Below are 24660 nucleotides of genomic sequence, written 5' to 3'. Positions count from 1 at the left end.
AGGTTCTACTGAAATGGCTTTCCAGACTGTGCTCTCTCTCTCTCTCTCTCTCTCTCTCTCTCTCTCTCTCTCTCTCTCTCTCTCTCTCTGTATGTGTGTGTTTTCTGCTCTAGCCAGCTTTTCCTTGCTATTCTAAAAACTCTCTGGTTGAGACAGCTCTCTGTACTAGCAAACTTGTGAAAGCTACCTGGATAGCACATGGCTTTTCTGACCAAAGTCGCAAATCTCCAGAACACTCAGCTCTCACTAGAGCAAAGTCTAAAGAACTGCTATCCCTTCAGAGATTGCTAGCTCATCTCATGCAGACCAAAACCCAGTCTTTTATATTACATATCAATTTTATGTTACATATCAATCTAGTCATTTACTCCAAGTTCCTTTGACTATCTAATGAATCAGAATTCTGTGACCCCAGCCCTTTGATTCTTCAAAAACAATTTTTATTAGATATTTTTTTCATTTACATTTCAAATGCTATCCCAAAAGTCCCCTATACCCTCCCCCCCCCCCGCCCTGCTTCCCAACCCACCCACTCCTGCTTACTGGCCCTGACATTCCCCTGTACTGGGCATATAATTTTTGCAAGACCAAGTGCCTCTCATTCCAATGATGGCCGACGAGGCCATCTTCTGCTACATATGCAGCTAGAGACACGAACTCTGGGGTACTGGTTAGTTCATATTGTTATTCCTCCTATAGGGTTGCAGACCCCTTTAACTCCTTGGGTACTTTCTCTAGCTCCTCCACTGGAGGCCCCCCTTTGATTCTTAAGGGACAGTCAGCACACATTTTTTTCTTAACATTTCAAAAGAACGTAGAGATCTGTCGGCCTTTGCTAACCACAGAAGATAAGTTAGTTGAGTGAGACCCTACACTGAAATTATCATTTTCTACAACACCTGGGCCTAACCTTGCTTTGTCCCAGGCTGACCTTGAACTTAGGAATCTGCCTGCTTTTGTATCTTTCTGACAAGTTGGCTCATTGTGTAGCTAGCTGCCTTTGTTCCTTTAGTGAAGGCCCTCATAAGTCATACTGCATCCTTATTGTTTTCATAGTTAAGAAGTTATATATATTTTGAACTCATGCATTTGGAGATCTTTTCTATAACCTTAAGGGCTGTCCTGAAGGTCCCAGCCTTTACCATTTTGCTGAGACATTATTCACACCTTGGGCTCCTAGACTTGTACAGTCTGGTTATCATGGCATCATTAACGTTAACAGGGAGGATGTTACTCAGAGGAATGTGAAAATATGTATATTATCACGTAAACAAGTCTTATGCCCACAGCAGCCATCTACACTCATGGAGGCTCACACCAGCACCCTGTCCCAGGGGTACCATATCACTCTGTCCCCAACAGGGCCATGCCAGGCTTGGCACTTTGTGGTGCTGTTCTGGAAAGTTATGGAAGCTTTAGGAGGTGAGGCCTTCCTGGCAGAGGTGAGTCAGGGGACAAGGCCTTGAAATTTCATAACCAGGAAGTATTTCCTGTTCTCTTTCTTCCTGCCTACAGATATGAAGTGACCAGAAGTCTCCTGCTCCTGTTGTCATGCTTTCCCTACCACGATGAACCCCTTTCTCTTTGTCCTCCTAGGGGTGAGAATGTCAGCACATGGGGCTTTGGAAGTCATGCATATCCAGGTCACGATGATCCTATAAGGCAAAAGAAATACAAAATGGTTCTCCTTATTGAGCAAGTGGGTCCAAATGGTTTAATGATACACATTTTGTAGTGGTAGCACCAGCTACTGTGCTGCTTAAATCCATAAAATTTTGTGAGATCCCTGTGTATCATAGAGTACGCAGTTTGGGAACCAGAGCTTGATACTCTGTTCCATTTCTTTGGGCTTTTCACTTTTTCTTAGTGGGACCCATGTTCACAATTTTCTACCATGTAAAGAAATTTTAATCCAGCAATATGGCTGCTTTGGCAAGGGATCACATCCAGAGACCGAGGTCTGTGTTATCTGACTGGAATACAGTCATGCCCTTAGTACAGGCCTTTAAGGTAAAATTAGTCTGTAGAAGGAAGCAGTCATACTTGAAAGTGATGTCTAATTGAGGAGCAGACAAAGTGATGAATCAGAGAAAGATTTGACAGAATGAGTCAGAAATAAGATATGCTCAACTCTCAGGAGGAAAGCCATTTAAGATCAGCACAGAGAGAGGGAGTCAGTAAGTAGGGAGTTGAGTCAGTTGGGAGTCAGTGCAGTGCAATGGAATTGAATTTGTTTGTGAATTCATGCAGTTCAGTGCAGGTCAGCAGAGACAGTTGAAGCCAGATAATAAAGAGCCAGAAGATTAGAACAAATTGCCAGAGTTAGTTTGAGATCAAGCAGAGCCAGGCAGAACTGAGAGAAGCCAGGTTGAATCAGACAATTTGGAGAGGAGTTTTGAGCCAGAACTGCTGAGTTGAACCAGCCAGCCAGAGTTCAGAAAGAACTAGAAAGAATGAGCATATTCAGCAGTAAACCTCTGAGAAAACAACTACAACAGGTAAATACAAGATAGCTTTACAATACTACACACAGGTCACTACAACATTCCACAAGTGAACACAAGTTAATAGCAATATTTATATTTATTTTTGCAACTTCTCAGATAAAAACCATGTAAGGAATGTTTGGTGAGGTGTTATTCTCATAAAATCGTATTTTAAAACAAGTGGTTTTCTATTTTCACAAAAGTTAAAATGACATGCAGAAACAGGGTTAGTTTCTTGGATAACACATTACAGTTTTAGATGACATGTAGAGTAAGTAAGACCAGAGAGTAAGCTACATAATTAAACTCAAGTACACCACTAGAAAACTCACACAGTAGTAAAATATAAAAATCTACAATTATAAATATAAATTTGGTCCATGGAGACGCCAGAACAGTATTTACATAAGTTACTATCACTCTTACTTCAGATGAATACTACAGTTGTAAAATGTTGAATATCATTGGGGATGAAGTGGTTTACTTACAATCTACTATATTAAAAGTTATATTTCTAGCGAACCTGATGATTGCTACAAATACAGCTAAAAATTTGACACTTAAGAACAAATATCTTCCAAGGTTGGTGTTTCTTATTATCTACAAATTGATTTTTTTTGTTAAAATCAATATGGAAAAAAATACCACAATTCAATTCTTAGAAACACTGTAAAATTCAATCATTTTAGTTCAAACATAAGTGAATTACAAGAAGTCATTCAAAAAGGCACACGTTGTTAATGGTGTCAATTTGGCAGCAGAATGAGTTACTGTCAAGTCACAAGAAGTAAACAAATAACAGAACTGGATTCATTTTTTTCTACTTTTAGAAAGAGACAATGCATGGATGAGGGATGTCCTACACCCTTTCTGCGTTAGACTAAAGATTCCAGGCTTTCAGCTATATTTCCATCAGGCAAAGCTGCACCATTACTGTCCAGAGAGGTGGATGGGTTCTCTTCCTGCCTTGTGCTGACGAGGCTGAGGACCACTTTGTACAGAAACTGATACTGCTCCTAGAAAACATGGGAAGGGAGAATATAGACAGGAAGCGCAACAGAGGCATGGGATTGCAAAGAGCAGGCCTGATTTCAGACACACTTTATTTATTTATTTTTTATGTTTTTTTATTAGATATTTTCTTTATTTACATTTCAGATGCTATCCTGAAATTTACCGATACCCTCCCCCCGCCCCTGCTCCCCTACCCACCCACTCCCACTTCTTGGCACTGGCATTCCCCTGTGCTGGGTCATATAAAGTTTGCAAGACCAAGGGGCCTCTCTTCCCAATGATGGCCAATTAGGCCATCTTCTGCTACATATGCAGCTAGAGACACGAACTCAGTGGGTACTGGTTAGTTCATATTGTTGTTCCACCNACAGGGTTGCAGCCCNCTTCAGCTCCTTGGGTACTTTCTCTAGCTCCTCCATTGGGGGTCCTATGTTCCATCCAATAGCTGACTATGAGCATCCACTTCTGTGTTTGCCAGGCACTGGCATAGCCTCACAAGAGGCCGCTATATCAGGGTCCCTTGAGCAGAATTGTGCTGGCATGTGAATTAGTATCTGGGTGTGGTGGCTGATGATGGGATGGATCCCCAGATGGGTTAGTCTCTGGATAGTCCATCCTTTCATCTTAGCTCTAAATTTTATCTCTGTACCTATATCCTTTCATGGGTATCTTTTCCTTCTTCTAAGGAGGAATGAAGTATCCACACAATGGTCTTCCTTCTTGGTTTTCTTGTGTTTTGCAAAATGTATCTTGGGTATTCTAAGTTTCTGGGCTAATATCCGCTTATCAGTGAGTGCATACCTAGTGACTTCTTTTGTGATTGGGTTACCTCACTAAGGATGATATCCTCCACATACATCCATTTGCCCACGAATTTCATAAATTCATTGTTTTTAATAGCTGAGTAGTATTCTATTGTGTAAATGTACCACAGTTTCTGTATCCATTCCTCTATTGAGGGACATCTGGGTTCTTTCCAGCTTCTGGCTATTATAAATAAGGCTGCTATGAACATAGTGGAGCATGTGTCCTTATTACCAGTTGGAAGATCTTCTGGGTATATGCCCAGAAGAGGTATTGCTGGGTCCTCAGGTAGTACTATGTCCAAGTTTCTGAGGAACCGCCACACTGATTTCCAGATCAGACACACTTTAGAACCATTCATGTAAGGGCACAGAGCTGATTTAATGGGCTTGTACTCAGCTGAGGTGCCCATTCCATATTTAGTTGTACCTATTTGGTTAAACCCAAATCTCTTTGCAATGAGATAAAAGTCACTGAATGTAGAGAAAAAAGGCCATGCACACTTGACAGTGATAAGCACTCAGTTCTTATTCCTTTGTTTCCTGGAGTTGGAAGACAATTCAGATAAACTTCATCTGTGCTAAGCGTCTATAGCCTTTATAAAAGCAACATCTCTCCTTCCTTTCTCCTCTTTTTTATAGATCTGAGGCTGGTCTTGAACTCACTATGTAGCTGAGGATGAACTACCTCCCAAGTGACAAGACTACAGACATGTTTTCTTTATCCAATTTATATGATTATGGGGATCAAAACTAGTTCCCTGTGCATGTTAGGGAAGCATTCTACTAACTGAGTTATATTCCCAACCCTCAAAACCCATGGACTTCTTTTTCTTACTTTAACTGCTGTATAATCAAATGCTTCTGTCCATCTATGGAGAGTGCTCAACAGTGGCTGTTGTATCACCAAGGAACACACTGCTCACCAAACGTTTTTTACTCCCTCTCATTTTGTCTGGCTTGATGATCTGCCTGGAGAAAAGGTGTGTCATGCTCCCCAGTGAGCTCTCTATGAGGCCCTTCTCTGTACTCAGCTAAGAAGCTGACAGTGACCTCAAGACTTTGACATCCGTACCCAAGACTCTCACCGAGCTTTCTATTATTTTGTCACAATAATAGCAACTTTCAGGTTATTTCTAAACTAAACCTTGAAACCAGAAGAGCTGGCTGTGTCTCATTCTTGACTGTGCACATCTTTTTTCTCTTAAAAGCACCCATGAATTAGTTATTTGTTAACTTCAGAAACTGGGCTCGGCTTGAGAAAAAAGTGAATTTAAGTCTTTGAGATATATCTCCGGCTGTTCAATGAAGCCTCAACTTGAACCTCAGGAATATAACTCTTCAGTTTGCTGAACAAACCAATTGGTTGGTAATTCCACTATAGGTATTTTTAAGAGTCACAATGTATCTTATAAAAAGGGCACTGAGTGACTAAAGGTTTTTTAATCTGCCAGTCTTCTGCAAAGTTCACACTTGTAATTCAGTGTGAATGCTCTAATCTAATGGTACCTACCAGCCTCTGTGGCCTTTCTTATATGTGATTAAAGAAAAAAAAAAAAACTTTAGTAACATTCAGGAAGTGATAATTCAACAATAAAAGGTGAGGTCCATCACTTACAATGTCAGTGAAGACTCCCGGCCTCATCAAATTGATCATCTTGGCTACTTGGTAAACATCCATGGCGTTTTCTTTTTCTAGTTGGTGCATAAGGGTTGTGAGAGCACAGAAAGTTCCTGCTGTTACTCCCCCGTGCCTTGTAGCAAAGAGACAGGACAAAGACTCCGTCAGATGCATCAGCTACATTTTTAACTCAGAGCATACCGCCTCGAAATGGCTTGTCTTTGTTTCTTTTTATTGTGCATAGAATTGTCACTGAATTGGGGACAGAGTCAAATGTGCCATTAAAAACAAGATACTTCATAAAATGTTTTACTGTTTGATTATGCCTCATTATTTGTATTCTTTGAAAGAGGCAGGCAGAAAATATTTGGCTGAGGTTATAATATATAAACTATATACCTTACAGAACAGTTATTTAGCACAATTTTAGCCTTTTTCATTGTCATAGAAACAGAAGAAATTATGAACTAAAGATTGCTCTCTTATGCAAAACAGAAACAACAGCAAAAACTACCAAACAATAGTCATTTTTACTCCTTTCTCACGAAGTAAATAGCTTGGACATATCCTACATTCGCTCCTTTAAAAAATCCAGTACTGAAACATTGTCTCATCGCAGCAAAGACTCCTACTACAAAACCTAAGGGAAGATTCTAGTGTTTAGACACAGGTGTTCTGCCTTCACCAGGAGTTACCAGGGAGGCATAATATTCTGTGTCACCTTTGATGATAAGAATCAGCTAATCTATCCTGGCTGAATCAAAACGTGGACACAAAGCATCAGACTGGTCAGCGGACAACAGAGGCATGCACATATCCAGGGGTCTCAATGCCTAAGACCGTGAGACTTACTCATCATGAACAATCATGGGTCCATCCCTGTTAGCAGCTTCTTCTTTGATAATACTTATAAGTTCAAATGTTTTACTAATGGGACTATCCGGATTTGGCCATTTGGGGCACTGGAAATGCCTTACTTCCAGCACATAGTCATCCTAGGAGAAGAAAGAACAAATCAGTGTTTTAAAAGGAGCAATGACAGGCTGGTGGCAGTTTATCGTGAGGCAGAATAAGTGGGAAATTCACAAACCGAAGCTAAATGAGAGAAATAGTGCATGCTTTATTTGTAGTTCATCCCTCATAGTGGAAGGAGGAAAATCATTGCAGTGGGACATTAACCATGAATAGATCCATTCACCAGGATAAAACCTTATCTCCTTTGTAGGTCTTTGTGTGGGGGACTGTACATGTGTATACATGTATGTACACATGGAGGTAAAAGGTTGATATTAAATGTCTACAGTTTTTCTCTAGCACATTTTCTGAGACAGGATCTTTCATCTGGAACTTACTGGTCTGGACTAGACTGGTTGGCCCAGCAAACACTTGGAATCTTCCTGCCTCTACCCCCCCCCCCCACCAGCATCACTGGCCCTGGCTTTCATGTCAGTGCTTGGAATTGAACTCATGTTCTTATGCTTCAATGGTAAGCTCTTTACCAACTGATTCATCTTCTCAAGCTCCCCCCCCCCCATTGTAGTGGAGGGAGGGGGATTTAAGATGGGGCTTGGAGGAGAGGAGGGAGGGGGTTTTGATCAGGATATAAAGTGAATAAATAAATAGATTAATGAAAAAGATGTTATATATAAGTGAATCATGTCAATGCTAATATACCATGAAAGCATGCCTTAAAGATGTGTCTGCACTGCTCAATTTTAAGTTACAAAAGGAAATCTTCAGGGTTAAATTTTGTTTGGAAAAGAGCACAGAGACCATCAAACCTCAGCCGTACTCATTAGAATGAGATTCGACAACACAGTAAAAAACATCTGGGGTAGACGTCCACTTGGAACTCTAGTCTCGATTACTTTTTGCGTGATTAACCAGATTATGTCACAGTGAAATAAACCTTTGACCTCCAGTTTCCTAAAGTGAACTAAATGAGATGCTATATTTGACAACAAATGTCCCGGAATCAATTTTATGTAGTAAACGTAATCTCAAACAACCAAAGTACTGTGAACAAAGAAAATCGTGATGGAGCATTGGCTTATCTGATAGCACGAATTATTATAAGACAGAATCAAGGCATTTCCAGGTCAGCAGGGAGATTGACAAGGAGCTCAGTGGAAGGAAGTAGTAATGCTAGAAACAAGTTCATACAGACATAGTCATAGCAGATGTGTGCCTGAGCTGAAACTGCTGTCTGTGAGCTCAAGGTCACTAGGATAATAACATCATATGGCAAATAATGAAAGTGCACTCTTTGACTTAAAACAATGCAATATAAAAACTAAAGGAAAAATAGAGAACATTTAGGTGTCTGAATTTCAGACATATTTTGATTTGGTTCTCAGTTTGGTTTTGGTGCAAAGACTAGAATTTAGGGATCCTATTAGGCTAAACGTTCATTCTGCTATTGAACTGCTTCCTCACTCCCCACCAGGATTTGTTAACAGTGAATCCTAAATGATAGATTCTTTATAACAAAATGGAATGGGAAGGATGATAAATCCCACATTAATTAAACTTGTAAACTTTCACTTACAAAAAGTTAAAAATGCTAAAATTACATAGAAGAATATTGGCAGCATCTGTTCCTAGAAAGGGGTTAATGCCTAGACTATACAAAAACCCCACACAAGTAAGTAAACAAAATTTCAACGCACTAATGGAAATTTGGGCAAAATCCCGAAGGACCTACCACTAGAAATGAATTATCAATACAATGGGCAATAAATTTTGGAAAGGTGCCTTCACTTTCAATATGAAAAATTAAAACTAGTAAAGAAAAAATAAGGTTATTTCAGCCTCAACATAAGCAGTAATGAGGAGATTCCAGATTTCTCATGAGCTGTAAATGAAAAGCATCTCAGTAGAACCACGTTTAAAGCAATCATAATGCTGAAAAACTTAAGGGTCTCATTCTCAATAACCCATGAGGGATCCCTGGGTGAACCCAAGAAACATTTTCATGTAGGTAAACGTATTTAGTCAGGTACCATGTATAATGGCAAATTTTGAAAAAAAAAAAAAAAAGAAGAAGAAGCCGACTTCATACAAGTAGTACCCCAATTTTGGATAGAAAAAAAAAAAACCCCACAATACCCTGAATATGTTAACAGCCAAAGCAAACAGATTTGACTTATACCCAATTGTGCAAATAAATGCCATCAATATTATAATGAGGGAAGGCAACAAATATTTGAAAACATACACATAATTAATATAAGGATCAAATATAAGATCAAAACAATGCAGTCTTGAAGAAAACAGAGATAAAAGGTGAAATTATGAAGTAAATCCAGAGATCAATAAACACTAATTGGAGAAGAGGCCACTATATCTGGAGAGAGGGTAAGATGGTTGAGTGGGAGATGAAGCATCTCGGCCAATGGTCAAAGCTGTGTTCCTTTATTGAACTCAGTAGCCAAGGAATCATTCAGTGTATCACTTCAATATACCATATATACCTTATGAACATTATTTTATTATATAATACCTGATATGTTAAAAATAGTCTTTATATAAAATAGTTAACAATCTCCCAGATTTTGACTTTAGGCATTTAACAAACTTCCTGGAAGTTGAAATGAGTCTGGTCCACACAGCATAAACTTTTACATCTTTCTTCACTGAACTCAAGAGCTATGACAAGTAAGACACAGTAGCTATGAAGTGCATGAAAATGCCTACTTCATCTTGCTTTTCTGACCACTGCTTGAGAATGTCCCCGCATTCCCAGGCTTGCTTTCTGGAAATTTGGACATCAGTGACATTTGATTTACATATCCGAGATGCACTGAACTGGAATCAATCCTGAATACTTACTGTATAGTGTGCTTTCTGTACAACACTAGGAGACAGCTGTATTTCCTATGGCTGAGGTGGGCAATGGGGGTGGTTAGAAAAATACACATGACAAGACAGTGGGTATCTAATGAGTATTTTCTTAAAGTAAGCCTTTTTAAGTATGGGTACCTATGGGAGAAAGCATGGCAAGAAGTGCTGGTTTTAAAATAAGAATTAGAACTAGGGCCTGAAAAACAGAAAGGTTCACATTTACAAGCACTGGCTGCTCTTCCAGAGAACCTGAGTTCGATTCTTAGCATACACATGATGGTTCACAACCACCCTCTGCGCCAATTCTAGTAGATCTGATGCCCACTTTTGGCCTCCTTGAACATGGCATGCATGTTGTCTACAGACATACAAGCAGGCCAAAAACCCATCTACAGAAAAAAAAAAAAAAACTCAAAGAGATTTACAATTATTTTTGTTCGTTTACTTTCAACCTAAGTTCATTATTATTATTATTATTATTATTATTATTATTATTATTATTATTATTATTATTTTCTTTATTTACATTTCAAATGCTATCCTGAAAGTTCCCCATACCCCCCCGCCCCTGCTCCCCTACCCACCCACTCCCACTTCTTGGCCCTGGCCTTCCCCTGTGCTGGGTCATATAANGTTTGCAAGACCAAGGGGCCTCTCTTCCCAATGATGGCCTATTAGGCCATCTTCTGCTACATTTGCAGCTAGAAACACGAACTCAGGGGTTACTGGTTAGTTCATATTGTTGTTCCATCTACAGGGTTGCAGCCCCCTTCAGCTCCTTGGGTACTTTCTCTAGCTCCTCCATTGGGGGCCCTGTGTTCCATCCAATAGCTGACTGTGAGCATCCACTTCTGTGTTTGCCAGGCACTGGCATAGCCTCACAAGAGGCCGCTATATGAGGGTCCCTTCAGTAGAATCTTGCTGGCATGTGCATTAGTATCTGGGTTTGGTGGCTGATGATGGGATGGATCCCCGGATGGGGTAGTCTCTGGATAGTCCATCCTTTCATCTTAGCTCTAAATTTTGTCTCTGTACTTATATCCTTTCATGGGTGTTTTTCAACCTAAGTTCTATCGGCAACCAATTTGGAGTAAAAGAGAAATCTTTGTGCTTTTCTGCATACACAGAAGTTAAGAATTGTAGTTTATCCAAGATTAGTAATCTGATGATTCTGTCAGATTTTTTGGAAGTAAAAATGAGAAGTATAGGAATATCTCTGGAATCGTCTCAATTTGTAAGAAGTCATAGTCCTTGCCCACTTCTAATAGACTCCCAAGTCATCGCACATCTCACCCATGAGCAGGAAGGAAGTTCATCCTCTAACCTGGTTCCCTCCATACCTGTGTCGCTTCCAAGATGAAGTCTTGAACGATCAGTTTTTCCTCATTCGAAAGGCATTTGTGTTCTTCAGACATAAGGGTGACTTTGAAGCTTTCACAATTTATGGGCTCATCTTTATTTGGCCAGTATACAAATTCATCCTCTGCCTGAGAAAGACCAAGGGAGAATATAGATTTTCATGAAACAGTTCATTGGTCTGATTGGAAAATCAGATCAAATGCTTGTTATAGACATTTCAAATCAAAATTTCCTTTGAATAACAAAATTTACCATTAAAATGTCTTTGGAATATTAATCCAGAATGGATTAATGTGTGAAATAAAACATTGCACAAACCAGACTATAGTCGTGGCATTTTGTGGTCTTGGCTCAGCAGTTGCCTCAGTAAGCCTGCTGCTTCTACAACTGCCAACTGAGTAAGATGACTGAAGTGAGGGCGCACCAATTTCTAGCATGACTTGGAATCTCTGTGACTTTAGATACTTAAACTGTGTACAAGAGTTAAGTATACTTGACAAGCCCAAATCATATATTAATTTTGACTGATATAGAAGAGTGGATGTGTCACTGACACTGTGGTTCTGAAGAGTCCTTTCCTTTACAAGTTTATATATATATATATATGTTTAAAGTAAAACTTCCACCATGGGCAGGAGAGGAAGTCCTGGAGACTCACCTCACCACTCTAGATGAGAAGCTATTGGCAGATGAGAGTAGCCCGGGGAGGGAGAGTCATTCTTCTTTGGGACTATGGCCACTCGTGAGATGCCCATGTTTCATGCCTACTGTTATACCCTTTCTTATAGGGTCGACAATAATTGTAGTAAGTTAGTAAAAAAAAAAAAAAAAACAACACATCAAATTTGAAGACGTGTGTGCTGGCAAATCCACGTATCATCCTACTTTGTTGTGTACATGGATGAGATCCTTAAACATAAATCTAAAAGTTTTCTAAGTATCTCCATCATAAAAGAACATTGGCTGACATTATTAAGATGATGTAACTACTTCTTCAGCTATGCTTTTGTGAAAGTGTAAATAAAATAATAAAATTTCAAAAAGAGGCTTAAATGGAAATTTCAATACAATACTATATATTTTATTTTAAAAATGCAGCCAGGAATGTATAAACTGGTGTAGTCTGTGGTTGCATTCCTCTGGTGCTTAAGCAGTGCCACAAATATGTATTTAGCAACTTTAATCTACTTCATTTAGATCTCTCACCCACTACTTTGACCCCATGGAACTGCTTAACCAATCTAGTCCAGAAAAGCATGACTCCAGTGAGTCTATTAACTGTAAAAGAAAAGATTACTTTTTGTAATGATAGGTTTTGTAATCTATTTTCCTTATAAGAAAAGAACAAAAAGAAAATAATGACCTACCATGTTTTGACCATCTGGAATCATAACCACCAGCTGGGCATTCTGATCCCATATCATTCTCCAGAAGTCTTTGATGGTGTGCAGCAGGGGATGCTGGGTGATGATGAATTCATTGCTCTGGTAATAACCCTACAAAACCAAAGACATGAGAGAAGAGCCCAAAATATGACTAAACAGAGAACTGTGGTTTTATGTTGAAGTACTATATTTAATTCTAGACTGAATGCTGAAAGAATAATGTATTACAACCAACATTTACTGGCCAATGTCTGTATGCTAGGTACAGTTTTCTTCCTATTCAGGAATCTATGAGATAGAACTATCATCCTCATTTTAAAGGTGGTTAAACTGAGTATACGAAGTTAAGTGCTATGGATACATTTACCTTAAGGGGTGTGACCTCTAGAAGTCGATGTACCGAAACCACTTCTGAAAGTGTCTCTTGCACTAGATAACAGAGTGTAAATCCATGACAGAGTTTATAATCCTCATTGTCCAAAAAGCCCTGGGATTCAAAGTACTGCATCTCACATCTCTTCACCCTAGGTCACCTTCCATGTCCTCGCCCCTGGCTGCCTCCCCTATGAGAGGAATCACACGAAAGGTCCTCTCTGATTGTACTTATGAAGCCTGGAAACTGTTATAACTGGATGGAATGGTTTACATGCTATTTACTGAATTTGAAACTCTCCTCTTGCAGTGTGGTCTTTCACTAACCACAATGGGTTTATTTGAAATGTGGTATGTGTTAGACAGTGGTAACCATACATCTTAGGTCATTTCTTTGCTGGCTGACTAGAACAGTGGTTTGGGAATGAACATTAGGACTCTTTTTGTTTGAAACCAAGCTGTATGACTGACTATCCTAAGATGGTAATAAAGGGCACACAAATGTAACCAAAGCACAGATCTGTCCATCAGACAACCTCAATGCAGAAGGAAGGTTTTACATCTTTAAAAATCCAATAGTGCAAATGAAACCTGGGATGCTAATGTTAGTAAATTTGGACTCTATTGAAATCCTCTACCCTACCTCTGCCCCAGATCTGTGCCTGGGCGAATACATTTTATGTCTACTCATCATCTCTGAATGGTGAATTTGGGACCCCGTATTTCCTTATGGTTTTCTATTGAGGTTTCTTCAGTCCCAGCACATATGAAAACATCCAGATAGATATGCTGCTATTCCTCTGGCCACTGAAGACTGTGTGCCATAGACAGTGTATTGGACTGACTGTATTGGATAGGTGCCGTTGCAGCATCCAGGAGCAGACTCTACTATTAATTCTGGTAACACAGATGGGCTTGTAGATTCTCCCATGATGTCTCTGACTTACCATAATATAGGATGCATTGATGTAGTCTGTGCCTTCCCCACTCAGGGATGAAATGCCCACCCTTGATCTTTCCACTGGAACACAGAACATTGCAGGTAAACAAACATGCTCACTGCACTGAGCCATCCCCACCCCCAACAACAAATCCCAAATGCAAAGTACAATTGCATTTCTCAGTGAATACCTTTGATGGTTATACTACTAATTGTTACAGTTAAGTTTTCCAATTTTTCTTAAGACTTCAAGGATTTGAGTTATTTTTAATAATCAAGTACTGGGTATAATTAGAATAATATGACAATAGACATAGCATAATTAGAATACATAATTATTACTAAGACATAGAAGTGTTTTGTTATGGAAATTAAAAACTGAGTTGGTTTTGCAAGATTCAGTATGGCTTACCAGGGATGATGGAGGATGTCCTATTCTTCTCCCTGTTACACTGCTTCAGGGCTGTAGAGTAGTCACTCTGAAGAATATTTGACTGACTCAGAAGCTGACAAGAGAGGCAAGGAAATGTGCAGGTCATCTCATGCACTTCACCCAGATGCCCAAACACACACCGACACACCTCAACAAAGGAATGACATTTGGTGTAAACATAACAAACTCTTTTAGATCCCAGGTTTTTTGTTTTGTTTTGTTTTGTTGTTTTGTTTTTAAGCAAGCCCCCTTTGAGTGAAGTCTCAGAAGCCTGGATGCTATTTCAAGCCCTTTGATCTTGAGAGGATCTTCCTGGCAGTTTCCTCTGTGAGTGTGTCCAAATGGCTTCCCCTCCAGGCTTTCCTTGATGGCTTCCTCTGTGGGTGTGCACCTTACATTTCTTCTACTTACTCTCACGAGTGTTAAATAGTTATTTGATTTTTGGAATGAATCCTATAAACTAGGATGCTACAGGATGCTGGTGGTTTTCAGTCACTGAAACCCCAAATTCTATTTTACTGATACTGCTCAATAAGTGTTTTATGCACACACTATCTTGGTATCAAATATTTATGTATTCAATAAAATAGTCTGGTTGGTTTTTCCACTGAGTTTTTTTTTTTTTTTTTTTCTACCAAGGTTTGGAAATTTTTGTTTCTTAAAGATCTGGCAAAGCCTATGTTCTCTATGTTCCCACTTACAGTCTGTTTTTAAACTTAGAAAATATCTCTATTTTATGATCATGTTTCATAAAACAGGGTCTCACTCTTAATCCAGGCTGATGTCAGCTTTGTGGCAGTCCTTATGCCTCAGGATCTTGAGGGCAGAGATCCCAGGTGTAAGGCATCAGCCTTCGAATGCCTCTATTGTGTTTGTGAATACTTACACCTTCCTGCATCAAGGACATCTTGGAGGTTGTGCATTCATTTCTAAGTACACACTCTCTGCAAACCACTAAGGTCTTCCGGTTCTAGAGCCCATTCCTTTACCTGTTTTCCCAATCTTATCTCTTTACACTAAGGAACTTTGCTAATTTGAATTTGCTTACTTCTCCTAGTTTTAAAGGAAGCTTATCTATCTCTTACTAAAACACACTCAAGGCTGGGTGTGGCACTGCACACCTTTGATCTCAGCTCTTGGGAGGCAAAGGCAGGCTGATCTCTGTGAATTCAAGGCTAACTTGGCCTACAAATAGAGTATGAGGACAGACAGAACTAAACAGAGAAACCCTGTCTCGAAAAATCAACAAACAAAACAACAACAAAACCCACAATCAAATCAAAATAAGCAAGATAAAATGTCTTGTTCTCTGAGCTCTTATTTCCTAATAGCTATCCTTATTATTTTCTTTTGTGCCAAGCATCATATATAAACAAACAAACACACACACACACACACACACACACACACACACACATATAGTGTTTATGTGTTTATATGTGTGTCTATCTGTGTGCATGCCACATGTGTTCAGGAGCCCTAATGTCAATATATTTTTCTCTAATCCTATCCTCCTCTAACGGCCTTCTTGTTCCTCTGAGCTTGCTTCTTTTTAAAAAATCTATTTATTCATTTTATGTATGTAAGTACACTGTCGATGTCTTCAGACACACCAGAAGAGAGCATCATATCTCATTACAGATGGTTGTGCACCACCATGTGGTTGCTGGGAATTGAACTCAGTCTTAACTGCTGAGTCATCTCTCCAGCCCCCCCCCCCCCCCCAGCTTGCTTGTTGCTGTGGCCTTTTCATTGGTTTCTAACTCAATTGTGTCTTCAATGTAATAACCATTTCAAAGGTCATCAGTGCCCAGTGCCCAGGACAGAGCTCTACTGACTTTCCCACAAGTGTTATTAGTGTTTGCCGTTTCTATTCATTTTTCTCCTCTTGAAACCATACTTTCTTTAGATTATTTTATTTCTCACTATCTCTCACTCTCATGCCTTCCATTTACCCTCTTATCTTCACTCTTCCCTGCTTTTTCTTTCTTTCTTTCTTTCTTTCTTTCTTTCTTTCTTTCTTTCTTTCTTTCTTTCTTTCTTTCTTTCTTTCTTTCTTTCTTTCTTTCTCTCTTTCCAGTTGGCTTTGAGCCTAGGACACTGTATGTGCTAGGTAAGAGTTCTACCACTGGGAGAGCTGTATCTCCATCCTTTCTCCCAAGCCTTCTTAAACACCTAATCTTATCTTAGTGACCATCTTATCCAGTTCCAAGGCTTCAAGTAATCATCTCCAAGCTGGCCAGACTCTTTCTCCATGCCTGATCTATTACCATTTAGATGCAATAGTGAGTTACCTACTACACACATTAACTGGAGCACCTTTTGTTATGGTTTGTCTATGATTTGAATGTGTTTCTCAGAGCTTCATGTGTTCAAATTTAGTCTCTACTGAGAGGTATTGAAAGTGTGAAAGCTGAGGTCACCTATGGTGTATAGAGGGGCAGATTTGGGGAGGTAACCAGGATTATATTAAGTCTTTAGGCTAGAGCTCTTATGAATGAATCTTAGTAGCTATAAAAGAGGTACAGAGTTTTACACACACGCAAAATACACACACACACACACACACACACACACACACACACACACACACACTTACTTGTTACATATCCAGTTGATGCTCTGCAGGACCTAAGACTTCCATTCAGTAAGAAGGCCATCACCATATGTGGCTCTTTGACTATGTATTCACAGAATCACAATCCCAAATAAACTTTTTATTTGTAGAACCCTGTACCTCAGTCATTCCATTTAATAATGAAAGTCTTGCTAGTCTGTTTCTAGTACTTCAGAGTTCTGTAGACGTAGGAGTGATCTGACCATCTTGTCCTCTATCACATCCTGCAAATATGCACCTTCTCTCTCGAATTCTCTGTCACAGGAAATGACATCATCCTCTCCTGGTTAACAGAATCTGAGCAGTTATATTTGTCTCTTTTCCTTTCAAAATGTAATGTCCTATAAGCTAAACACCAAGTCCTCTTATGGATGCACACATTCTTCCCTAAGTTGTACCTTTACCTGTGCACCTGTAGCATCCTTTTCTTCCACTGTGGTGCTTTCCACAGTTTTGTTTTTGCCTACTTTCTTATCTGTATCTTTCACTAGGCTGCAAGCACCTTGAGAGTGGGAGTTGAGTGTGTTCTTTTAATTAAGATCTCTTTTAATATATATGATATATATTATATAATTTAATTTGTGTGTACACATTTTCTGTGTCTGTGTGTGGGGTATGTGCACATGTGAGTTCAGTTATCTGAGGATTTCAGAAGAGGGTACTAGATTCTCTAAAGCTAGAGTCACAGGCAGTTATGACCTGTCCAACGTTGGTGCTGGGAACTGAACATGGGTCCACTGTTAGAGCAGTTCAAATCTCCTAACTGATGAACCATCTCTCTAGCTCCTCCTTTATTGTTTGTTTTTTAAAATGCATGTTTATATTGTTTGTGTGTGTGTGTGTGTGTGTGTTCATATAGAGGTTGGAGGTTGACATCAGGTATCCTTAGTTTTTCTCCAATTATTTCTTTGGACATGAATTCTCTATCTGAACCAGGAACTTGCCAGTTCAGTTAGACTGATTGAGACAGCAAGCCCCAGAGGTGCGCCTGCACCTTCTTCTACAGGCCTGGGATTACAGGCACTACACCACTGTGTGAAGCTTTTTTCCATGGGCCTAGGGATCTAAATGCATCCTCTCATGTTCATGCAGTAAGCACTTTACCAACTGAGCCATAACCTAGCCCCTAAGATTACAGGTCGGCATTAAACCTCAAAGCCTGGCAACTAATAGGTATTTGATCAATCTTATGGAAAAGGCATGCAATTTGTTTCAAGGAAAATTTTCTTTCTCGGGACTTGAATGAATATTGCTTTTAAAAATATAAAAATAATACAGTATGCCTTTACATCTGCATTTCCTATTTGAATTGTGAATGGGAATAAAAAGGTCAAAAAATCTCTCTTTTTAATTCAATATTTGTGTATTTCTATTTAATTCCATATTCAGCGTAAGCCATACCAATATTCTTAGGTAACCGTGTAGCGGGTGAGTCCTACATAAATGAGAGCTCTAGTGACAACAGGGGATATAAATGTAAAGTTGGGTTGCCAGGATGGCTTTTCATTTCTGTAAAAGGGTATCCGTCAAACTTCATTTTCATGATTTACTTTTTCTTTTTTTAAAGAACCTGGTCTGCATACTTTCTCCAAAGCCTAGGGATCTGCATAGTCCTGATGAACAAGGCCTCATATCTTTCTGCAAACAAGTTCTATGATTAGAAGACACCCCAATCTTCCTTTTGTGTTCCCAGAGCACAGAAGGCAGTTCCAAGGTCAGAGGCAGGGGACTGATGGTAGTTAGCATACTCTGCTGTAGGTTAGGCAAATAGCATTGAGAAAAGGATTAATGCTTCTTAGCCTTGCCCCAGGATCTTTTAACTTCTTAGATATTCTTTCCTTAGCCCTGTTTCTCCTGAAACCCTCAGAAGTTTGAGGATAGTATGGGATCGTGTGCAGAGAAATCATAGCCCTCGTTCTGTACTTTCTCTGCGATGAGAGGCAGGTTTGCTAACACCCACTTTCTGAAGTCTTTGCAAAGTAACTTCTGAAAGTCAGGAAGCTTGTGTTTTGGAAGTTTGGAGAAAATCACGTCTCCCCTCCACAAACACTCTGGTTTTCTATCTCAAGACAGGTGAGTGGGAGAAACTAGGGTTGAGGAAGCTATTGTAAGTAGGTGGCCTACTTTAGTCCGAGGGTTTCAAGTGAGACAGAGGCTGTTTCAAAGAGTAGCAGGAACAGTCTGAGCCACTACACTTGTGCTGAAGTGGTCTGGTTTTTTTCAAAGCAAAAAGAGCACTTATCCAGTTTGTATTGTGAGTTCTGTCTGTTCATTCTGTTATTCTCCATGTCCTTCTTTCCTGGGCCGTGTCTGCATTTGTCAAAGTTAATCTAGGGTTTCTGACGACTTTTCCTCTTGGTACTCAGAATTAAGCATCTCTTTAAAATCTACCGTGTGGTGCTGTAACCTATTGTAATGAACAAGGGTGGTTCAAACACAAAGCCATTATTCTAGCAACACTCCCAGCTCCTCTACTTGGCCTTGTCGAGTCAAATGAGGAGCTACAGTGACGGTTCAGTTCTGTGGTGACATCCCAGAGGCATTTGAGCAAGCAAACTCACCTGGAATTGTTTCTCTAGTTTTGTCTTGCCTGTTGGTCCGGGTATGAGGAGTGTATTAACATAGGAGTGAATGTGACTGTCGGGCACCTCTGTTTCCTTGCTGAGTATGGCCTCGACCAGGGTATCATGAATGAAGACATACTGCTCCTGAGAAAACAGCCACGAGATAAGCACTGCTTTACATTTTCTCACAGACATCTTGGTACAAATGTAGAAACTTCTGTTTGGGCAGAAAGCTAGAGTTCAACAAAATAGTTGTGAGCGGCCCTGCCAAAGATTGTCAGTGAGGCCTGGTAGGAAGGTGGACAGGGGAGGAGGTGGCCCAGGCAGAAACGCACTCTTCTCATTCCTCCTCTGTTTGTCCCTCACTGGTCTCGGTGGAGTGGATGTAGGACAGACGACTTGGAAGGGCAAAGCCAAACCCTCTGCCTTCCGTATGTCTTGAGCTCACTTTCCTATGAGGAGCATTCCCTACAGTCCAGGGCTTCTGGTGGACTTGCTCTAGTTCAATTCAACTGTCAGAGAGCAGTGGCTGGCATTCATCTTAGTAGAGGGAAATTTAGACACAGAAGGAGGATAGCCATAAGAAGACAGAGGGAGAGGTTAGACCAATGCTTCTAGGATTAAGGATATATGTAGCCACGAGAATCCAAAACAAGGCAAGAAAGCATTCACCTCTTCAATCCTCTAATATTCTCCTATTAGCCTGCCACATGGGAGCAGAGTGGTTTCCTGGTCAGGTACATCATCATCACAATACTAACTGGACATTGCTGGGAAGAGAATAATCTCAATCAAGGAATTGTGTCCCTCAGATTAGCCTCTATGAGAGAGAATGTGTGTGTATGTTGGGGAGCATTTTCTTGATTGTAAATGGATGTGGGAGGGTCCACCCTACCCCATTGTGGGTGAAACAATCGCTGGGAAGGTGGGTCTTGGCTGTATAAGAAAGGTAACTGAGGAAACCACGGGATGAGAAAGCCAGCATTCTTCCAGAGTCTCTGCTTCAGTTTCCTGTCCTGTTGTAATTTGTAAACTAAAACAAAACCTTTCCTCCCTAAAATGGTTCCAGTCAGTGTCTTGTTGTGGCAACAGAGAACACACTAGAACAGTTGGGTTCAGGCTTGTCTAGTTTGTGTCTAATGATTTTCTTATATTTCACTAATGGGACTTTTCTCTGGTTCTGTCTCACAGAAAGTTATTTCAGTGATGGAAAATGGTTTTGGTTCGTTTTTTGTTTCAGACTAGTCACATATTTCTGGTCATTCTAAGGGGTCATGTCATAGCTGTTAATCTATCCTCACTTTTATTAGAAAGCAGGAGAGAATAAAACAGATTTGTAAACTCTGTCCCGCCTTGTATATGGTCATGTATTTTAAATAGAAGAAACTGAATCCATTAACTCTGTGTTGAGTAGCTTTAGGTGTTTGCTCACATGTTGAGTGTTCTATTGCTTCTGGATCTTTACCATAATTAATGCCATATGGAAGATAGTCCTCATTTTTTGTACCTACATGGGCAGAATTTTGCTGTCCTATCTGTGATTTCTTTGCAATTTAATGTTATAGGTTGAATTGCATTCTCCTAAAACATAAGTTGCAGCTCAACAAAGGAATATCTCTAAATAAGGTCTTATAAATAGGGGCGCTACAGACATGATACTTTTTTTTTTTTTTCAATTCAACTGTCAGAGAGCAGTGGCTGGCATTCATCTTAGTAGAGGGAAATTTAGACACAGAAGGAAGATAGCCATAAGAAGACAGAGGGAGAGGTTAGACCAATGCTTCTAGGATTAAGGATATATGTAGCCACGAGAATCCAAAACAAGGCAAGAAAGCAATCACTTCTTCAAGCTTTTGAAGGGCCACTTCACTGATGGACTTCAGACCTTGGATTTCAGACCTCAGACCATAGCAAATGCATTTCTGTCATTTTTACCCTTCTTAGAAGTAGTCAGTCTTTATGGCTACCCTCAGAGAATAACATACCTAGGTTTCAGTGACACTCCCATACCTTAGATGAATAAAGATATATTTTTTAAAAAAAACAATACCTCTGTTTGCACCAAATAATTCCTTTGAGAACGAATGTGTTTTAAGAAGCCAAATATGTTGACGGTCCCTTCGTGTTGAATCTGTTGCAGCATACTGTCTAGTACAATGTATGTCCCTGTTCTCCCCACGCCGGCACTGAACAGACAGAAAGGAATACTTCAATGTCAAGCACAGGAGTGTAAAAGTAGGTCATTATTTCATTGTCATGTTGATAAAAGCAGCTTCCTTCCCCAAGCCAGTAAGTCCTACACAAACTTAGCAATCTAAAATTATAAACAGTGTGGCAGCTCAGCATAGTGCTTAAACAAAGTTTCCTTTGGGGTTTGTTTCTGCTTCGCAGGGCATCCTAACTACTTCCATGGGGTGTTTTAAAACTAGTTCCCACAGTTATTGGTGATTGTCAGCTCTACGGTACACAGTAAGTAAAGCAGATGTTTAGTCTGAGGAAAGTGGAAGCGTCAGCTTCAGCAAATTCTGAAAGACAGAGGTCTCTGGAATGTTCAAGGTAGGCATGTTTGCAAAGGTTTTGACACTAATGAGAGAAAAGAATCCAGTGGGGCTTTCAGCTGAAAGTTTCGTTTCAGTGAGACCACAAGGACTAAAGCACAAAGTCCTGTCCCACTATCACCTACCTTCTTCAAAGCCTCAGTCTGAGGGACAGACCTCAGGCGGGCCTTCTCAATTGTCCCCGCAAGTACTATAGAGAGAATTAGCACCGCTCTGCACAATAGCCAGGTCCTTGTCCCTTCTCTGGGAGACAGTCCCTGACCTTCAGAAGCTTGTTTTCCACATTCTTTAGTTTTCTTCAGTTTGTCAAGAAGCTACCAGATTGAAAAAAACAAAAACAAAACAAAACAAAAAACAAAAAACAAAAAACTCAACCCCCCCAAAAAAAAAAAAAAAAACAAAAAACAAAAACAACACTCCCCAGATCAACCTGTCCAACTTTATCCGAGAAAAAGTCCAAGTAGGTGATTAGAATGTGTCCGAGGAGCTAGCTGCGTGCCCAAGGCAGACAGCTACTTCTGCGAAACCACAGGCAGTGCCTCAGCACAGCACTGAGTAGAGAAATGAAAGCTATCTTTGCAGTCAGGACGCTGGCCACACTTGGTCAGTAGTAACTTCTATCGCTTTAACTACAAACCATAAGAGTGGCATAGCTCCTACAAACTGCCCCCACCTCTCTTAATGGTGTCATTTCTCTTTATCAGTATCTTCTTAAAAGTTCTAGTTCCTGGGCAGCAATGGATTGCCTAACAGAGTCAACGTGACTTTCAAGAAGTTGGAAAAACAAGACAGGGATTTGAGGGTAAAAGTATTTTTAAAAAGTCAGGTTATCTTGCTAAATTTCTCCAAGTCTGAGTGCCTTGCCTTCGGTATAAACTTGGCATGATAACTGTATAACAGGTTAAGTCAGACCAGGGACAATATTTTAAGCATTGAAAGTCTTATTCTATGGTGTTGTGTGCTGCACATAGATGTTTAAGAACAAAACAGTGCTGTGTCTATCTCACCGTTAATAAGTTGAAATCCAATTAAACAATTCAATACCTGCTGCTCTGAGATCTTTAGCCTTCCAATAGCAAATCTACTACACTTGCTCCTACTGATCAATACTTATGCAGATGGGGATATAATTTCACTTCTCCTGTTGCGTACAGTCATTTCTAGTTTGGTACAAGTTGTTCCTTGAATCCTCACGTGTCAGCCTAAGAAGTTCTGTGGGTTTGGGAGAACAGCTCTGAGACTCACCTGCAGTGGACAACAACTGGCCCGACTGCGTGGCGCTTGGCCTGGGCAGCCTTTCTCACAAAGGCCAGCACGGGCAGGGAGTACTCGGGAACACCCATGTCAGGCCACTGGGTGTAATGATACTGTGTGACTAGGCGCCCACTGGATCTTCCTTTCTGAGAGCCCTGGAAGAGTTCAGACAGCTGATAGCAGCAAATAAGAATTATGCATAGTTATGTTGTCCAGCATATATACATATATTGAAGCATGGATATATTGTGACATGGCTAAATTAAGCTAATTATCCTACATTTTACCTTACATATTTGGGTTTTATTTTAGTAAGAATATATGTTCATACACACGTACGTTTATGTTATTTATGACAGTCAACTTTTATGCCCTTTTAGCTAGGCAGTTGTCATCAGTTTTGTGGAAGTCTTTGATTTTACTGTGGTTTCTGATTTTATTAGATGTGGTTAAAATTTAAATTTGTAGATTGGGTAAAGCAACTATGTGATTCCTCGATGTGAGATTGACCCAATAAGCTGAGGCTTTGAAAGCCAAGACTTGAGTTTCCTGAAGAAGAGGTGCTTGTCAAAACTTTAGCACAGAAACCCAACTGGAAAGTTAGCTGAAGTCTTGATGATTTGAACTCTCACCCGGACAACCCTTACCTGAATTTCTACTCACATCCATAGACTTCACACTTAGTCATTTCCAAAATTACATGAGTCAATCCAAACCCAAAATTCCATCTTACAAACCATACTCAGCCATTAATGTCCTTCCACTCACTCACCCATCTCTATCAATTCAGCCATCAGTACCACCACCACCACAGTCATCGCCACCACTACCATCAACATTACCACCATCACCATCACCATCACCATCACCACCACTACCATCAACATTACCACCATCACCATCACCATCACCATCACCACCACTACCATCAACATTACCACCATCACCANCAACATTACCACCATCACCATCACCATCACCATCACCACCACTACCATCAACATTACCACCATCACCACTACCATCAACATTACCACCATCACCACTACCATCAACATTACCACCATCACCACTACTACCACCATCACCACCACTACTACCATCATTTCTATGTGTGTGTATGTATGTATGTATGTATGTATGTATGTATGTATTATCAAACCACTCATTCACCTTTATCCATATCTATCTCTATCTATCTATCTATCTATCTATCTATCTATCTATCTATCTATCTATCCATTATTCATAGTTCTATTTCTTGTGAAAATCTCAAGGGACACATTGTTTCTCTGGGTATATTTGCCTCACTGATCTTTTCTTTTCTTTTCTTTTCTTTTCTTTTCTTTTCTTTTCTTTTCTTTTCTTTTCTTTTCTTTTCTTTTCTTTTCTTTCTTTTCTTTCTTTCTTT

The 24660-nt window shown here is 39.9% G+C and overlaps 1 protein-coding gene across 4 annotated transcripts in view; it reads right to left on the bottom strand.

Moving 5' to 3' along the window:
* Positions 1-2564: 2564 nt before the first annotated feature.
* Positions 2565-24660, bottom strand: part of Ptprz1 (protein tyrosine phosphatase receptor type Z1) — a 180066-nt gene continuing 157970 nt past the window's right edge. For all 4 annotated transcript variants that reach the window (XM_021191650.2, XM_021191651.1, XM_029534829.1 and 1 more), the window contains 10 exons: positions 23241-23404; positions 21488-21623; positions 19435-19581; positions 14236-14329; positions 13831-13904; positions 12494-12622; positions 11108-11254; positions 6777-6919; positions 5922-6057; positions 2565-3502 (listed from right to left, as the gene is read on the bottom strand). In XM_021191650.2, coding sequence (XP_021047309.1) covers positions 3362-3502; positions 5922-6057; positions 6777-6919; positions 11108-11254; positions 12494-12622; positions 13831-13904; positions 14236-14329; positions 19435-19581; positions 21488-21623; positions 23241-23404 — 1311 coding nt within the window. In that variant the 3' untranslated portion in view covers positions 2565-3361. The remainder of the gene's footprint in view (positions 3503-5921; positions 6058-6776; positions 6920-11107; positions 11255-12493; positions 12623-13830; positions 13905-14235; positions 14330-19434; positions 19582-21487; positions 21624-23240; positions 23405-24660) is intronic.

This window comes from Mus pahari, chromosome 2 (genome assembly GCF_900095145.1).
Source record: "Mus pahari chromosome 2, PAHARI_EIJ_v1.1, whole genome shotgun sequence".
NCBI lineage: Eukaryota > Metazoa > Chordata > Mammalia > Rodentia > Muridae > Mus > Mus pahari.
Note: the sequence above shows the minus strand (reverse complement) of the source record. Positions and strands in the feature narration are given on the sequence as shown.